The 17,098-nt window shown below is 38.8% G+C and overlaps 1 protein-coding gene across 2 annotated transcripts in view; it reads right to left on the bottom strand.

The window, feature by feature from the left end:
• Nucleotides 1-17,098, bottom strand: part of LOC124166577 (synaptotagmin-11) — a 586,809-nt gene that overhangs the window by 82,348 nt on the left and 487,363 nt on the right. Inside the window, exon 1 of one of the 2 annotated variants that reach the window (XM_046544144.1) lies at nt 1,977-5,389. The exons of the other annotated variant lie outside the window; for it this stretch is intronic. Coding sequence (XP_046400100.1) covers nt 1,977-2,013 — 37 coding nt within the window. The 5' untranslated portion in view covers nt 2,014-5,389. Of the gene's footprint in view, nt 1-1,976; nt 5,390-17,098 lie in introns of those variants that run through there. 2 annotated transcript variants of the gene reach the window in all.

The raw sequence follows: 17,098 nt of genomic DNA on the forward strand, positions 1-17,098 counted from the left end.
GTTGCATACTGTCGCCCAGCCATGTTGCAAGAGATTTTTTTTACAGAATGTCTGTATACCTATTAACACCAAAATGTAATTAACATACCAAAGGCCTTATCGAATGTTGAAAGCAATCGGCGTTGGAAATGAATTCAGAAAATAAGGGGAAACCGAAACAAAATATGTTTATTAGATTTAAAATTTTTAATTACCGCCAAAGGGCTTAGATGGTCTAGTCGTAAAATTCATACGCTTTAATTGAAACCACCTTTGGGTGGGTCCGAGAATAAATCTCAAACTCATTAACTATTTTTTTTAGTAATTGAGAATTTTAGAATTCTGATAGAGAACTTTTAGATTAAATGAAACGCAACGTAAAGCAATCGCACGCCTTTAGAAATTAAATCATTCTACATTCTAATCGCCGGCCTCGGTGGCAGCGGGGTAACGTTCTCGCCTGCCATGCAAGAGGTCGCGGGTTCGAGTCCCGCCTGGGTAGATTTCCCCGGTCCAGGGCATGGTTGTTTGTGTACGTTTACTTGTTACATTTGTTGAACACCCCGGTGTAAAATGGCCAATAAGAGCTGTATCCGGTCGTTTGAGAATAAGATAAAAAAAATAAATAAATTAATTACCCGCTGCTCACTGCTACTAATATTCAATGTACGAAATTGAGGCACAAAAAAGCTTTGATAACTACACCTGAGTGATGATAGAGATGAAAATAACTGACGTGTAGTCACATTTAATAAATGGCGAGTTTATAAAACAGGGAAAGAAGATGAAAAAGGAAAAACAAACAAATACGAAAGCACAAATGGTATTTTGCGTAGCGGAAACTAAATTAATGAATTCAAAGGACTCTAACTTCATTAATTTGGAGAGTTGACCGAATTGTATTCACCAAAATTGGTGCGAACTTCCTGCGGAAAACACGTAGAGACTTCGTGGAGAGCATAGGAAGTGCAAAAACTTAACAAAATTAAATCTCTTGGGCGGAAGATAACATGGAATTCCTGTGCTGATAATGGGAGTTCACCTTCAAGAAATTTGAGAGGAGGGAAATGATGTTAGGTCAAATTAATGCATGAATATTTTTTAATGAAATGAGGGGCCCATTTTCATTTAATACATACGCATAACAGTTAAAGGAGAGATTGAGACTCATAAATATTTTACCCTTAGCTAATTTTATGAGAAAATATTATTTGATCCTGCAAGAATTTCTCATGATATTATTCCATTCATATAAAATAAGAGAACTAACAAAAAATGAATAATTATCACATAAGATTAGATAGGCATAAGCGTGGGTCAAGAGAAATATAAAATTTATCAGTAGGAGCAAACGTAATTACCTGTAATTGAAATTTTACCCTAGTGATTTAAGGTTAAAAGACGACCTACGATGGTCTGTACACGACCATTGAACACGACCACGACCATCAAGTTAAAAAATTTGAGTAAACCTTTTAAAATGATTTGGCACTTGAACTATGTAAAAAATTTAACTGAAAGCTAAATCAAATCGAAATGCAATCACATTATTTGATAACTACTGAAGAAAATACTTTATAGGAGGCTAGTAATACCGTAAAATTTTATCCGACGCCGCATTCATTAATCTATCAGATACAAACATATCTTAACTTATGCAATGGACGCGCCTAATAGACGGCGCGCATTTTTTTCACGAAGGGCACAATTTCTCACGATTCAAATGCACGCATTCTTCTTGTAATTAGTTGCCACACTGGACTTACAATATATCTATCATCAGTTAAGCAGGATCGAAATTATCGTCATCGTTAGTCAGCAATCCTAAGATTGGTTTGACGCAGCTGTCCATTCCGCTCACCTTTCCTCTAGGATCAAGAATTATATTGGGATATTAAATATTTCCTGTTGGCACAGAATTATGCCGCAAAAATTCCACATAATTTCACTGATATATGTCCTAGAAGTAAAAAATACTACGCAGGAGTTTCATTTACCTGCAAAATGTGACACGCTGGCGAGGACTTCCAACATTGTGATGAATTCTACTGGAAATTCACCAAAAGACTAAAGCACTCTGTGGAGAGAAAATTTCCGCCGGCGAAAGTCACTCACTCACTCACACTCCTATCAAACTCACTCCAATAACCGTGTTAACTCCACCAAAGATGATGAGAAACCCGATAAGAGCTTCACCACTAAAGGAATTCGAATTATTGATATGGTTAATCGACCGGGAGGAAAAAATGGTCGATATCTATGTATGGGCAATCGGAAGGAGTCCTTTTCAACGAAAGGGGTCGCTTCAGCCGTTGTGGGGACAAAGGGACAGTTAGAGAGGTCGGCAGCAATGTACGTTGTAATCCTTTGGTGGATAACTTGGCTCCGAGTCAAGAGAATCCCATGGGTGGAAGGGACTACTTAGGGAAGTTCACGTTCTCTGCGACAGCTCGCTTCTGGGGTACTCGAGGAGCCGCGTCAGCTCCGTCCGTGCTCCGGCAGGGGCGAACTCGAGAGTTGCCCACCGGAATGGTCGGAAAGTCCCGCAGCCAGAAGTTGCTCAGTCCGGGCGTTGATTCGATTTAGTCCGGCTCCAGGAACAGCGACGGTAGTTGAATCTTCCTCTGCAGGGAGTTGACTTCCAGAAAATCACTAATAGAAGTTGATTTGCACTGATGAGTTGGTCGGCTTATCCGCAGAGAGTTTTGCGGGCTCAACCAAAAGTAGGGAACCTGGAATATATTATTATGATGATGTTCGGATTCGATGTAAAAAAAATTCACCCACTTCTAATCACAGTTTTGGGAAAAGATATACCTGGAGCCTGCCATTGGGTGTGCCGTGACTTCGTTAAAATCACTAATGAGGAAAGCGTCCTAAAAATGAAGTTAGAAGACCTTCACTTGAGTTCCACCGATTGAATGAAACAGAAGAGCACTGAATTTCGGCAATGACCCTTTTCGGAATGTGTACAGCCGAATTAACTCCCTCCAATTCACAGTTATTATAAGTGAACTACCTATATGCTTTAGAATTATCCAATAAGGCTAGCTGACTTTCTCAAGTCATAAACTATGTCAAGAAGTGTAAACGGTAGACCTACTTCGAAATAGTTTCACTGGAAAAGTTAAATGAAATGATATGAGACTTTTGCACTCTTGGTCGATATATACTGAATATCCTCACTCAAAATCACGAATGGAGAAGAGGGATCCGCAAAATGGCACGACTCCCGGAAATCACGAATTGAAGGCTCCTTTCCTGGATGCAAACGGTGGGCTTCTTTCAATATATATCATCTATTCAATGCATTGAAACGATGTAGCGAAACTCTTTGGTCAATATATTCTGAAAGCACTCACTTGGCACTGCCGTACGAGGAGGTAAAGCTAGTGATAGGACTTCCTTGCCGTATGATGAATTCAGATACCAATAGAGAGTTGATTTTCCGCGTGGAGACAGTTTGCAAACCTCAAAGAGTTTCATGAACTGAAGGAGAAGTAGCGTAATGAAGTGGTGATACTCTTCGACCGATGTCAACCAAAAGCACTCACTCGAAGACCTAGACATAGACGGCTTTTGAACAAAATTCGCCTTCGTGGGCCAAAGTGATTTCTTCCCCAGAGTCTTGAAAGGTAAACGAGTTAAAAGGCGCAGGCCTGTGATTTCCACCGTGGGAAAATTCGAGAGAGAAAATTACCGCGGCCGGCTCTTTTCCGATAGGGAGAGAAATCTTCTGATCTCATTCATTCCCTTACATTACCATTCCATTATATTCCGGAGCTCTTTCTCCAATGAGGACGGAATTAGTGACTAAAAAGTTCCCCGTTGAAAGAATATCTATGGGAAAGATTGAGATTTCAATCGCATTAAGTATTCTCAGAAATGAGGGAAAAAGCTCAACTTTCAATTCCTCCGAAATTTTCCGATTGGAGGAAGAAAAAGCTTAAATTCTTTGTTCCATATTTTTTTTATTCTTTTGAGCGAAAAGAGAAGGAGATCGAAGGTATTGGATATAAAGAAGCACTCGGTCAAAGATCAAGAAGTTTTGTGCAAGATAAGAAAGCGAGTTTTCATTCAATAGAGATGAATTCCAGAAATAACATAGCTAGCTTATCTAAGACAATCGGACTCTAAAAGAAATTTTGAAAGGAAAAGGCTGGCTGATATTTGTAATTAGAATAGATCTTTGTCAAAAATCGCACGGTTATTATCAGATTCGTGACGAAAAAATATTTTAAACGGAGTCGTGCTAGAATTTGGAAGGATATCTTTTTAATGCATAAAGTCTCGACTGAGAAAGACTGCGTTTGAAAGACAGTGGAAATGCAAATATCTCAGAATTTTACGACGATCTAAGAAAGTCTATTATAAGATAATTTGACTAGTAGAAATTTTAAGATATGATAAAAACTCCCCGTTAGAGAGTTATTTAAATTAGAGAGCAGATTTATGCTTTAATTCTCTGCAAAATCTCAGGTACTTTGAGTAGGCACTGGCTGTCCATTTCAGACTTGGGAACCCAGAACTTGATATGTATCCTCACAACCACTGGCCACCTCGGAAAGGGTTAAAACTCATTTAGGGCCGAAAACTCGTCAACATTAGTCCTTCACGAGCAGGTATATTCCCAGGAACACGACCTCATTCACGCTGACACCTCGTGATATCACTGCTGTAGCCCACAGTGCGTGAAGGTGAAGGTTGCCGGATTCTTAGGCCTAGCTTCCTAAGACAGACATTCACACTGAAATCCTGGAGTGGAAAGGTTTATTTATCAAAGACACTCCCAAACTTCTTTCTTGATATGATCCTGGCAGAGATTAGTAACAGCTTTACACTCTTAGGTCACACTCCTCGCCCGAACGTAGAAAATGCTCACTCACAACGATGGAAAATATTTCACGTTTTGGGGAAACTGTGGCTGCTTCACAAAACGCTATGGGCACCATTAGCCCATCACGCCATGCGGAGAACACCCACAGCCCGCGCTATATCCTCTTGAGCACGCGGACCGCAAGCCGATGATTCCCAAGCAATATTACCCCCGCCGATAATGGTCGCGGCGGGTAATCGACGCGACCAGGTGAACCTCCTCGGGAGGTGACGGTGGGATCGGCCGGGTCACCATCCTCGCCGGGACCGTCGGAAGGCCGGGCAGGTTGATTCCGGAAATGCCCACGATTCCACCCGTCTTGTCCGCGGGAGAGGATGGTCGTGTCGGTAACCTGGACGTCAAACACGAAATTCCTCAAGGTCCCCTTTTAGTAATGACGCGCCGGTTTTCAAACTCCTGTTCCGGGCAGAGCGTGGTTCTTCCGCGGGGATTGGATCGGACTGCTTGGCGTCACGTCTGGCGCCGTAACGTCTCCTTCCACCGGGGCTTATCTCCCTCGCACAGGGGACCAATCGCAATACGGGACCGGCGCAGACTGAGTGACTCCGGGAATAGGATACCCTCCCACCACCCCTCCCGCGCAGGGCTCCCCCACCCTCCCTCCCCTCCCCAGCCACCCTCCCCGTACTTCCATCAGCCACTGTTGGCATGGAGCTGGTAGAGGGAAGGATAGCGGGGAGGCTTTGTAAGGTAGCGGGCTGGGGTGAATAAGGTGGGTGGTTCTCACACGGAACAGGGCACAAAACGTCGAAATTGAGCCGTTGGGAGAGACCGGATACCTTGCCATCATGTAAACACACGTCTCCCTTCTCGACCGCTGGGCGATAGAGGAGCAAAGGCCCTTTGCCTTCTTTTGCTCCCCCATGGAAACGTTCAGATTATACAGAGACGGGAGATTTTTTCTCCTGCCAAGGGTTGTCATTCCCCAACATAACCTTTGGATGGCTTGCACACGTAGATATCGTTGTTCCGCCATGGTCAGCGACGGTAGTGCTTGGGCTTTTTGAAAGAGTTGCGCATAACCATGTCCTCAAGCAGGTAACCATAAGAAGTTTTCTTAGGGATACCGCCGGGTTATCGACGAGCCCAGTTTAACAACTACCAAGCTTTATGCTGGATAGAAAAGCGTATTATTTTATGCTAAAACTAATATAAAGAGTTAAAGGATCGTAGGTTATCCCGATGAATACTATAGATTAAATCTTCTCAGTTTTGACACCGGGTAAGCCTGTTTAAATCCAACGCTTCGATGAAAAACTCCCCTATCTTCATAAGTTAGTCTTATCCCTGATGAAGATGAGGGATTTTGAATAAATAACTTAAACTTTGTTTTTGTAGATTTTTTTATTAAATCACGACCGTAGTTTCGACGGTTAACGTCTACTCTGGTTATTCATATCCAAACCAAAGGTCGTGCTTTAATAAAATATTCTACGGTAAAACAAAGTTTAAGTTCAATGCATTCAAAATTTTCAGCAAATCCCGCAAATTATCGCCGCAAACCAGCAAATTTAGAAGATGAGGGCGTTTCTCATCAAAGTGTTGGCCTGAAACAGCATTACGCGGTACAAAATCTGAGAAGGTTTTATCTATAACATATCAAGAGTTGTCTTGTGAATATATTCGTATATTTTTCAATATAGCGACGCTAATGATTGAGAGGCCAATGCGCTAAAGCGATTAGTCAATTTCTGTACCATACGGGAAGGCCAATCACTCAGTCTGAAAAAATATATCATATGCAGTCCACACTCAAATTATATTATTCTACCTTTATCAGCTGAAGATGTAGCAAAATAAAATTCTAAGTCCAAGTTCAAAATGTTTTATTAGAAAATAGGAAAGTCTGTAGCACTAATGCTTATAATCTCTTGCTCAAGATCCAGTTTTACCCGTAACTTATTTATTTGATCGGGAGACTACACTTAGGGTGGCCCCAAACCACTGGTTGGGAAGCAATGGTACAAAGAAGGAATTGGCAATCATGTGCATTAGCACTAAATGTTCTTCTTGTAAACTTGCTGTGCTAATATATCAGATTATTCAAGATAGAATTTTAAAGTGCTAATACTCACGTACTTTTTGTAAAATGAACTAGGTATAAATATATTGGAGGGAACGGAAAAGTAAATGCCCTCCCAGGGAATGGAAAAGAGAATCACTATTCAAGGAAGCCGTGAGGAAAAATAGCCGCAGGGATGTAATGGTAGGTGTAAGAAATACGTGCGCTGAGGAGAACTGGAGGGCTTAGGAAACCAACACGCAGAATTCATCACGTATATATTTAATTTTCCGATACACACTTCCATTACCTAAATGGTCAAAAAAATGTATTGACTAATTATTCTTTCGAATGCATATAATAATATCATAGTATAATAACTCCCCAAAAAATACCTATTTCATTCGGAATATCTATCGTAGATATGCAAAACATCTTGGAGTTAGACTCACTAATGATCTAGCGTGGAATAAATATATTCGGGAAATAACTGGTAAAGCTAATTGTAAATTTGGAATTGGTTAAATGAATACTAGGAAAGCGCGACGACAAAGTGAGAGAAATTAGCTGGTACTCCCCCTCTATGCCCCATTTAGAATATAGTGTTAGTGCTTGGGATCGTCATGAAATAGGCTTAAAAAGAGATAAGAGAGTACGTGTTTAGAGATGATTAGCCAGGTGCGTGAAAAGGTGTTACGATATTCCTGTTGGAGTTACTGACCTCTTGGAACAACTTGGATGGGAATCTTTGCTAGACCATAGATTGAAAACTAGGCCAAACCTATTAATTATATTTGAGAGCAGTGTATTTGCCGACGAAGTTAACCATGTCGTACGAGCGCCATCATACCACGGTAGTTCAGATCATAAAAAATAGAAATATAGACTGTAGAACAGATAGATTTAAAATGCTTTTTTCCGCGATCGATAATAACGGCAGCGTTAGGACGTATAAACAGGTCATTTGACTGGAAGGGTACCTTAATAACTCATATATTCCATACATGTTTCTGAGTTTTCCTAGTGCTTATAAAAGTATGTTTTGCATGTTCTAGCTTCATAGGCTGCTTTTTTTCATAAGTAAGATTAGAATAGATTAATTCCATAGCCTATTTGCTATATCTACATAATATCCTGCGAGCCACCTCTAGGGTGTTTGGCAGGGGGTGATCAACCATCAGCATGCAGCATGCAATTGGACTCCCACATGCACACCACACGGTCCAAAAACGTCACGCATACTAACAAATTATACTACCATATGCTGTTAGAAATAATAATAAAATTAAGAAACATGCATTAAGTTTTACCTAGGTTAGTAGGCTACACTACAAGTCATGCAATCTATTTATGAGTTCTATCGCTGCCGTTATAATCTCTTATTGATCGTGGAAAAAAGACATTTTGAACCTGTCTGTTCTACAATCTATCTCTCTTATTTTATTTATATGATCTGATCTTCCGTAGTATGTTGGTGTCCGTAAGATATGGTTAACGTAGCGTAGCGTAGTTAATGGTACATGTAGCAGTAGTACATGTTCGTGGAAGTAAATTTTAACCCTTTATTGCATGTTGGTGATGGTTCACCCCCTGCCATACACCTCTGTGAATGCCTTGCAGGGTAATATGTAAATGTAGATGCATTGCAGGCCTTGGGTTGCCCTTGGACGTTGAGTGTGGATGACTCACATGCGTTAGTCATTGCTCTTGTCGTCCCAGTGGCGGGCGATTCACGGTAGGAGTCATGGGTAAGGTACAAATTTCATATGCCGCAAGCCGATCCTGGGTGACATCGATGAGATGAAGAGGTTGCAAACCTCCATATAAGAGGAAATAAGACTCACAAAAGTGATTTCATCAGGGATAAAAAATCAACGGCTAGTCATTCGATGGTAATAAACACAGTGGTTATAACTGCAGGAATTCAGTGAAATGAAAAACACGATGTAAAAGAGAATGAGGCTGAGAAAATGGTGACGACCATGATTATCGAGGGGAGTAAACTGTTGGACGAGGTCACAGATGTAGATATTCATTGATTTTTGCTTAGGGAACCTTAAAGATTAGCCAAGATATCATCATTCCCTGGTATAAAATTTTCATGCAAGCAAAATTGTTAAAAATAAAAAAAAAACGTTATCGGATCCGATGGAGCTTGCAATTAAAACCCGGATTGCAATTAATTCAAGGCTTGAGTGTTTTCTACTTAGAGACGATTTCTGACAGCGAAACAAAGACTATACATTGGATCATTTACATTTCAGCTTGGCACATACACCTAAATATTTTAGTAATAAATATTAAAATGCATGGTTTCGTAAAATTACTAAACTTTTTTGCCATTAAATATGTTCTCGATTCCACCTCCAGCGGCACTGCAAGTTTCACACTTGTTTTTTGGTAATCATACTACTATCGTTTTACTAATATTTTTTACGTTTTCAACAATATTTTTCTAATAAAGTAATTGCACTGTTCATAACTGTATATGAAATGATAAGGGACAAAAAGTGCAGCGTTTCCAGTATGTTACACGAGATAGGATGGGAATCTTTACAGAAGCGTAGATCGAAGTATAGGCTTAACTTACTTAGGAAATTCGAAGAAGATATTTTCTCAGACGACGTGAATCATATCCTTCGTTTACCATCGTACTATGGTAGACGTGATCATGAGAAGGAAATAAAAGAAATGAAACACAGAGAAAATTAAAAAACAGAGAGATTTAAAATGCCATTCTTCCCTTGTACTATTAAGCCTCGTCTTTGCCTTATCACTTTGCAGTCTTTAAATTTAATATTTCAAACAATAAAGGAAATAAATTTCAAGTAACTTGTTATCTCTTTTAAATTCAAGCATATCTTTCGGTCATACTAAAAAATTATTCAACTCATGAGTCGTTTTAAATTTTGACACAGAGGAAGGTCTTTTGAGATGCATTCGTGTTTGCGGGAATGTTACATAATAAGTATACTCTAAAATAATAGGCCCCTAAAGTATGCGTAAACATGTATGGATTAAATTTGTAAGTGAAGTACAGAACGAATTATACTCAAACAAGGTTTTACACCTCACAAAAGTTTGATAATCACAATTTTTTGCCGTCATTTATGATTTATTTAACTGACTGTGGTATTTCAAATATTCCGGCGCATGATTTAAAACGTTCATTTAAATTTTCGGTAAGACTAGAATTTGCATCACACACAAGTTACCAGTTAGTTACCAAGTCAATTCACATTTTTTTCGGTATACCATACAAGTAACTGAAATGAATATGGTATTTAAGTAAATTCCGTGTCTTAAATTGAATGATTGGAAAATAGCAAAAACATAACACAGAAGAGAAAAAGGCTGCTTTCTCTTTAACCGTTACTGCAGATATTTCAGTTCAAAATAAAATCGTTTTCAACAGAGGCTGAGCAGAAATTGAATTCTTGGAAAATACTAAAAGGAAATCCTCTTTGAACTTTGCGTAAATTGAAAGAATCTATGATTATCTTTTTTATTCCAAAAAAGCAACGAAATAATACAAAAAATTGGGTCAAATTGTAAATAATATTTTCAAAGATTTGCGCATAACTTTTAGTTAGCCACCTGTGTGCACCAAAGTAAAAAACTTTTGTTCAAAGGTTTTAATCCGAAAGTGTGCCATTATACACCCTCCAAATTTCAATACCCTCACTCTAGTTTTCCCTTTGAGTCTAGGCGCCACTAAATAATTTTTCCTATTACCTGCCCGGGTCAAAGGCAGAGTATTTGAGGCGTACGTACGTATAATGTGAGGGTACGAGGTATCAAGAGGGAAATTAAAAGCATAGGTCGAATGTTTCAATTCACTTTATGGTCTAGGTACTAACCGTGCGTTTCTATGTAGTGAATCCAGTGATGGTTGAATTAATACTCACGATCTTTGCTATCTAAAACGTTGGTTGGATGGGTCGAGCAGGTAGGCAGCATTTCACGGTGCCTCGTTGCCACTATTTAAATGAGGAATCATGATGCTAATGTAGGCATGGTGGTTACGAGAGGGGTTAACTCATTTTCGGACGTGCGGGCTTTGAACGAAAATTCGGGAGACCCCGGTTGCCCTAAGTTAATGGTCATTAATCACCGGAAGCCGTTTCCGCGCCCGCGAAATCACCATAAATCGAGAGAGAGAGGTAGAACACTGGTATGTGTATATCTCTCTGACGTCTGCCACAGGATGAAAGCACTATATTAGGCGAACGCCATACTTTTTCACTGAGCAACGATATCAACAACCCAACGAATGCATGTTCTAAATCAAAAGAATTTCATTCACGAACCAAAAGTCGTTTATTACCAGGGAGCTTATCGAATTGGCTGTCGTTTTCAGTGGTCAATTATCTTCTTAATCCCGCATTCACACAAAGAGATTAACTCCGGCGCCGAATAGAGAAAAATACGAGGGAATCTCCTTCTATTTTGTACGGCTCAAATGATTTCAAATGATGAAAGAGTGGTTATTTTAATAAATCCAACAATATCTTTCATAGATAATTTTTAAAGTACTTAACTGAGCACATGTCGTTATCATTAATGCGAGTTAGGTATAAAATTATGACCCAACATGCTCCTTAACGTTTTTTATCCCAAAATACAGGCTTTTCCCGAATACTAGTCCCTGGACTTCCAAGGGTCGCTGATATTTTTTTATGAGATCGTTGGTCTTATTTTAAAAAAATGAATGATAAGTCACGAAAGGTAATCCACGGAATGCACTTAATTCCAATCTATCTATCTATATCTATCTACATAATACCCTGCGAGCCACCTCTAGGGTGTTTGGCAGGGTTTGGCCAAACACCCTAGAGGTGGCTCGCAGGGTATTATGTAGATAGATATAGATAGATAGATTGGAATTAAGTGCATTCCGTGGATTACCTTTCGTGACTTATCATTCATTTTTTTAAAATAAGACCAACGATCTCATAAAAAAATATCAGCGACCCTTGGAAGTCCAGGGACTAGTATTCGGGAAAAGCCTGTATTTTGGGATAAAAAACGTTAAGGAGCATGTTGGGTCATAATTTTATACCTAACTCGCATTAATGATAACGACATGTGCTCAGTTAAGTACTTTAAAAATTATCTATGAAAGATATTGTTGGATTTATTAAAATAACCACTCTTTCATCATTTGAAATCATTTGAGCCGTACAAAATAGAAGGAGATTCCCTCGTATTTTTCTCTATTCGGCGCCGGAGTTAATCTCTTTGTGTGAATGCGGGATTAAGAAGATAATTGACCACTGAAAACGACAGCCAATTCGATAAGCTCCCTGGTAATAAACGACTTTTGGTTCGTGAATGAAATTCTTTTGATTTAGAACATGCATTCGTTGGGTTGTTGATATCGTTGCTCAGTGAAAAAGTATGGCGTTCGCCTAATATAGTGCTTTCATCCTGTGGCAGACGTCAGAGAGATATACACATACCAGTGTTCTACCTCTCTCTCTCGATTTATGGTGATTTCGCGGGCGCGGAAACGGCTTCCGGTGATTAATGACCATTAACTTAGGGCAACCGGGGTCTCCCGAATTTTCGTTCAAAGCCCGCACGTCCGAAAATGAGTTAACCCCTCTCGTAACCACCATGCCTACATTAGCATCATGATTCCTCATTTAAATAGTGGCAACGAGGCACCGTGAAATGCTGCCTACCTGCTCGACCCATCCAACCAACGTTTTAGATAGCAAAGATCGTGAGTATTAATTCAACCATCACTGGATTCACTACATAGAAACGCACGGTTAGTACCTAGACCATAAAGTGAATTGAAACATTCGACCTATGCTTTTAATTTCCCTCTTGATACCTCGTACCCTCACATTATACGTACGTACGCCTCAAATACTCTGCCTTTGACCCGGGCAGGTAATAGGAAAAATTATTTAGTGGCGCCTAGACTCAAAGGGAAAACTAGAGTGAGGGTATTGAAATTTGGAGGGTGTATAATGACACACTTTCGGATTAAAACCTTTGAACAAAAGTTTTTTACTTTGGTGCACACAGGTGGCTAACTAAAAGTTATGCGCAAATCTTTGAAAATATTATTTACAATTTGACCCAATTTTTTGTATTATTTCGTTGCTTTTTTGGAATAAAAACGATAATCATAGATTCTTTCAATTTACGCAAAGTTCAAAGAGGATTTCCTTTTAGTATTTTCCAAGAATTCAATTTCTGCTAAGCCTCTGTTGAAAACGCTTTTATTTTGAACTGAAATATCTGCAGTAACGGTTAAAGAGAAAGCAGCCTTTTTCTCTTCGGTCTTCTTTTTTTTGCTGTTTTCCAATCATTCAAGTTAAGACACGGAATTTACTTAAATACCATATTCATTTCAGTTACCTGTATGGTATACCGAAAAAAATGTGAATTAACTTGGTACCTGAATGGTAACTTGTGTGTGATGCAAATTCTAGTCTTACCGAAAATTTAAATGAACGTTTTAAATAATGCGCCGGAACATTTGAAACACCACAGTCAGTTAAATAAATCATAAATGACGGCAAAAAATTGTGAATATCAAACTTTTGTGAGGTGTAAAACCTTGTTTGAGTATAATTCGTTCTGTACTTCACTTAAAAATTTAATCCATGTATGTTTACGCATACTTTAGGGGCCTATTATTTTAATGTATGCCTGTTATGCAACATTCCCACAAACACGAATGCATCTCAAAAGACCTTCCTCTGTGTCAAAATTTAAAACGACTCATGAGTTGAATAACTTTTTAGTATGACCGAAAGATATGCTTGAATTTAAAAGAGAATACAAGTTACTTGAAATTTATTTCCTTTATTGTTTGAAATATCAATTTAAAAGACTGCAAATTGTTAAGGCAAAGACGAGGAAAGTTTTCGCAATATGTTAGGTAAAATAAAGTATCTCTGAGAATAATTATAAACTAAAATCTCTCTTTGGGACTATGCATATTGAACATCGGTGGGCCATCAATGAACAAGGATTACGATTCAGGGTGGAGGTTTTCGGGGTTAGCACCGCGTAGATTGGTCTCTGCAGACAACAGTTTCGCCGGCATTGCAGCAGGCTTCTTCAGGTCAATGAAGTGGAGATCCGAGGTATCGCCCCGAGGTGTCTGCAGAGACCAATCTACGCGGTGCTAACCCCGAAAACCTCCACCCTGAATCTTCGCCACACCGCGAAAGCCTACACAAAGAAGGATTACGATTCTATAAAGCCAGTAATATCAAAGTTCTTGAATGTAGAAAGAGAGACATCACTTTGTCAGAGAATGGCTACATCTTGACTGCGTCGCGAGAATACGGCTTCCAATGCGGAGAGATTTTCCACGCGGAATTGATGAAATGCAAAAATTATAATAGCCTTCCGCTCCGTAACGAGTGTAGCGTTGAGCGAAGAGAAAAATAAAGAGCATAACACGGCTGATGAATAGACTCGATTGGGATCCACTCAAGCCTTAAGAAATTTCAATGTGCGACGGAGTTAGTTGGAAACTTCAGACCGCAGGAGTTTCTAGGTAGAGCTTTGGACGCAATTTCGACACCTGCCTGCATTTCTAAAAAGCAGAAAGGGAACTGAGTGAGAGAAATGCATTTTCCATTTTCATAGGAGCAAATTCTCCTCCTCACGCTCAGTGAACACGATAAATTCCATGGAAAAATGAAATCCGAAGAACACAGCTTCTCAGAAGTTGTTTATGGTATGTATATTGTTGGATGAATCTCAGGTTTCAAGCCAATTAGTTTAATCTATTATGTGCGCAATTAATTAATCTATCATGTGCGCTACAAAGAAAGGCACTTGAAAGGCTTAAAACAGAGGTACCTAAGTCAATTGTATTCTCCCATTGAGAAAGTTCAAAATTTTAACAATTATATTCAATTACATCAATAATGAAAATAATACAGTAAAATTACGGGAAAATTAGAATTTCATCCACAATCAAACAAAGATGAATCCAACATATCTATCTCAGTACTCAATTTATATTATACTATGATATTCTCCAGTAATCATTTGGATAGTATAGAAATCGGAAGACGAAGTGGTCGTATAAATGTTTTTTAATCTAACGATTTCTAATTTTTAATGGCAATAGGCAGCGTAAATAACGCCTTCGATGAATTTACTCTTTACCAATACCATTTTTCTAACGATTTCTAATTTTTAATGGCAATAGGCAGCGTAAATAACGCCTTCGATGAATTTACTCTTTATTAATATCATTCTCGAACTCTTCTTGGCAATCGTATCCCCCCATTAGATAGAGAAAGTTGAAAATTGTATCCATTATATCCAATTACATAAAAAATGAAAAGTAGACAGTAAATTCACAGGAAAATTGGAATTCAATTCACCATTTAACGACCGTAAATCCAACATATCTATCTCAGTCCTCAATTTACATTTAACTATTATATTCTCCAGGATCCATTTAGATATAATAGATAATGGAAGATAACAGCGAAGGGTCATACAAATGTTTTTCGATCTAACGATGTCCAATTTTCTATGGCTCTTTAGGGAGCATACAAATGTCTTCAATAAATTCACTCTTTACACATATCTCTCGTTTGTCGAACTCATATTGGCTTTTAGAGAATTTGAGAGTTTTGCACTGGCGTACATTGATTCGTTTGCCGATAGTTTTGCAGCCACCGCTACACGCAAGCTCATTTAAGATGCATTAGACGTGCGGATATGATATGCTACAAACCCATGGCGCTCAAATCTCTACGGTGTCTTCACTCGGTCAAATAAAACAGTATTTCCGCGGGGACTACTGCGTTTAGTACACGAGCGTCTGCGACATGGTCTCCGAGGAGCGCAGATGCTTCGTGTATTACATCCCTCCGGCCGGCACCAGTTCGATCCACCTGCGCTCTGAGGTTGAAATCGTCTTGTTTTCCACAAGCACAGCTCTTCCTACCCTTGAGATAGCAGGAAATTCTGTTTTAATGAAGTCGTGAGGATTGGCAGTATAGGGGTAATAAGCAGCCTCGCTTTCAAAAGTTAGGTATTCACATTATTCGGTGACAACACAACAAACTACAAATAAAAAATTAAGTAGATACCGCCATGAGGAGTACCAACAGATAAAATGGCGGCAAACAAGTACAGTGTAGACTTATTAAGATCAACGTCCTTGTCATGGCTAGGTAACTTGCTCCATTTTATACTGAAAAAATAAAATAAGAAAGATAGACTGTTGAACAGATAGAATTATACTGTCGTTTTTTCTGCGATCGATAAGAGAGAATAACGGCGGCTTTAGGAATTGGAAATATGCTATTACTTAGTATAGTAATATTGCTTAGTTTTCTTGTAGGTTTACCAAATTATTCATTCGTTAGTGCTTGTTTCTAAGTTTTCCTAGTATTTCTAACGGAATGTTTGGCATGTTATAGCTTCATAGGTAGATTGCCTTAATAAGTAGGATGTAGATTAATCCTATGGCTTATATTTCACATATTGCGTAGTGCATTGTCGAGAAAGTAAACTTTAATCCACAAGAATGGTGTTATGCATGGTGGGTTTTGGTGTTAGTTGCATGTTGGTGATCCCTTGCCAATTACTTATATAGGTGGCGTACAGGGTAATATGCAGATGTAGATCTGAACAATCTAACGTGCTTATTGGCGTTGAAAACTCGGGGATATCTGCAGTAAGGATATGGCTCTTTCCTAATGGATAAGAACTCCATATATATTAGGATCTATCATAGTTTGTAATAAAGCTGTTTTAATTTAGATCCCTTTTGAAGACTTCCAAGTGGACAGATAGACTACATTTTATATTTTACCTCAAAAGGATGTATAAATTGCATGATAATAAATTATTCTAAAATGGAATTGTATAGTAATGCCTGATAATACTAGACCCACAGTTAGAAATGCAAATAGTTCCTCAAACTGCTGCAGGAGATTACTGAAACTATTGCGTCCCCATTAAAAAAGTTGATGGGAAAAAATATCGAGGACTCGGATTCTACAGAAAACGTATGGTTACTGGTATTATTACAAATTTTCAAGAAGTTTACGCAACTAATTTCAGTGCACTTCAAACAATTATTACTCGATTCTCGTCACGGCAGCGCTTATTTTCAAAATGGCTGCCATTTCAAAAATATAATACATGTGGTAAATTTTCCCTCCCTGTACATCCTAACTGTGTGGATCTACTTTCCGCCTAGTATCTGCTGTCGTCTT

The sequence above is a fragment of the Ischnura elegans genome, chromosome 10 (assembly GCF_921293095.1).
Source record: "Ischnura elegans chromosome 10, ioIscEleg1.1, whole genome shotgun sequence".
NCBI classification, from domain to species: Eukaryota; Metazoa; Arthropoda; class Insecta; order Odonata; family Coenagrionidae; genus Ischnura; species Ischnura elegans.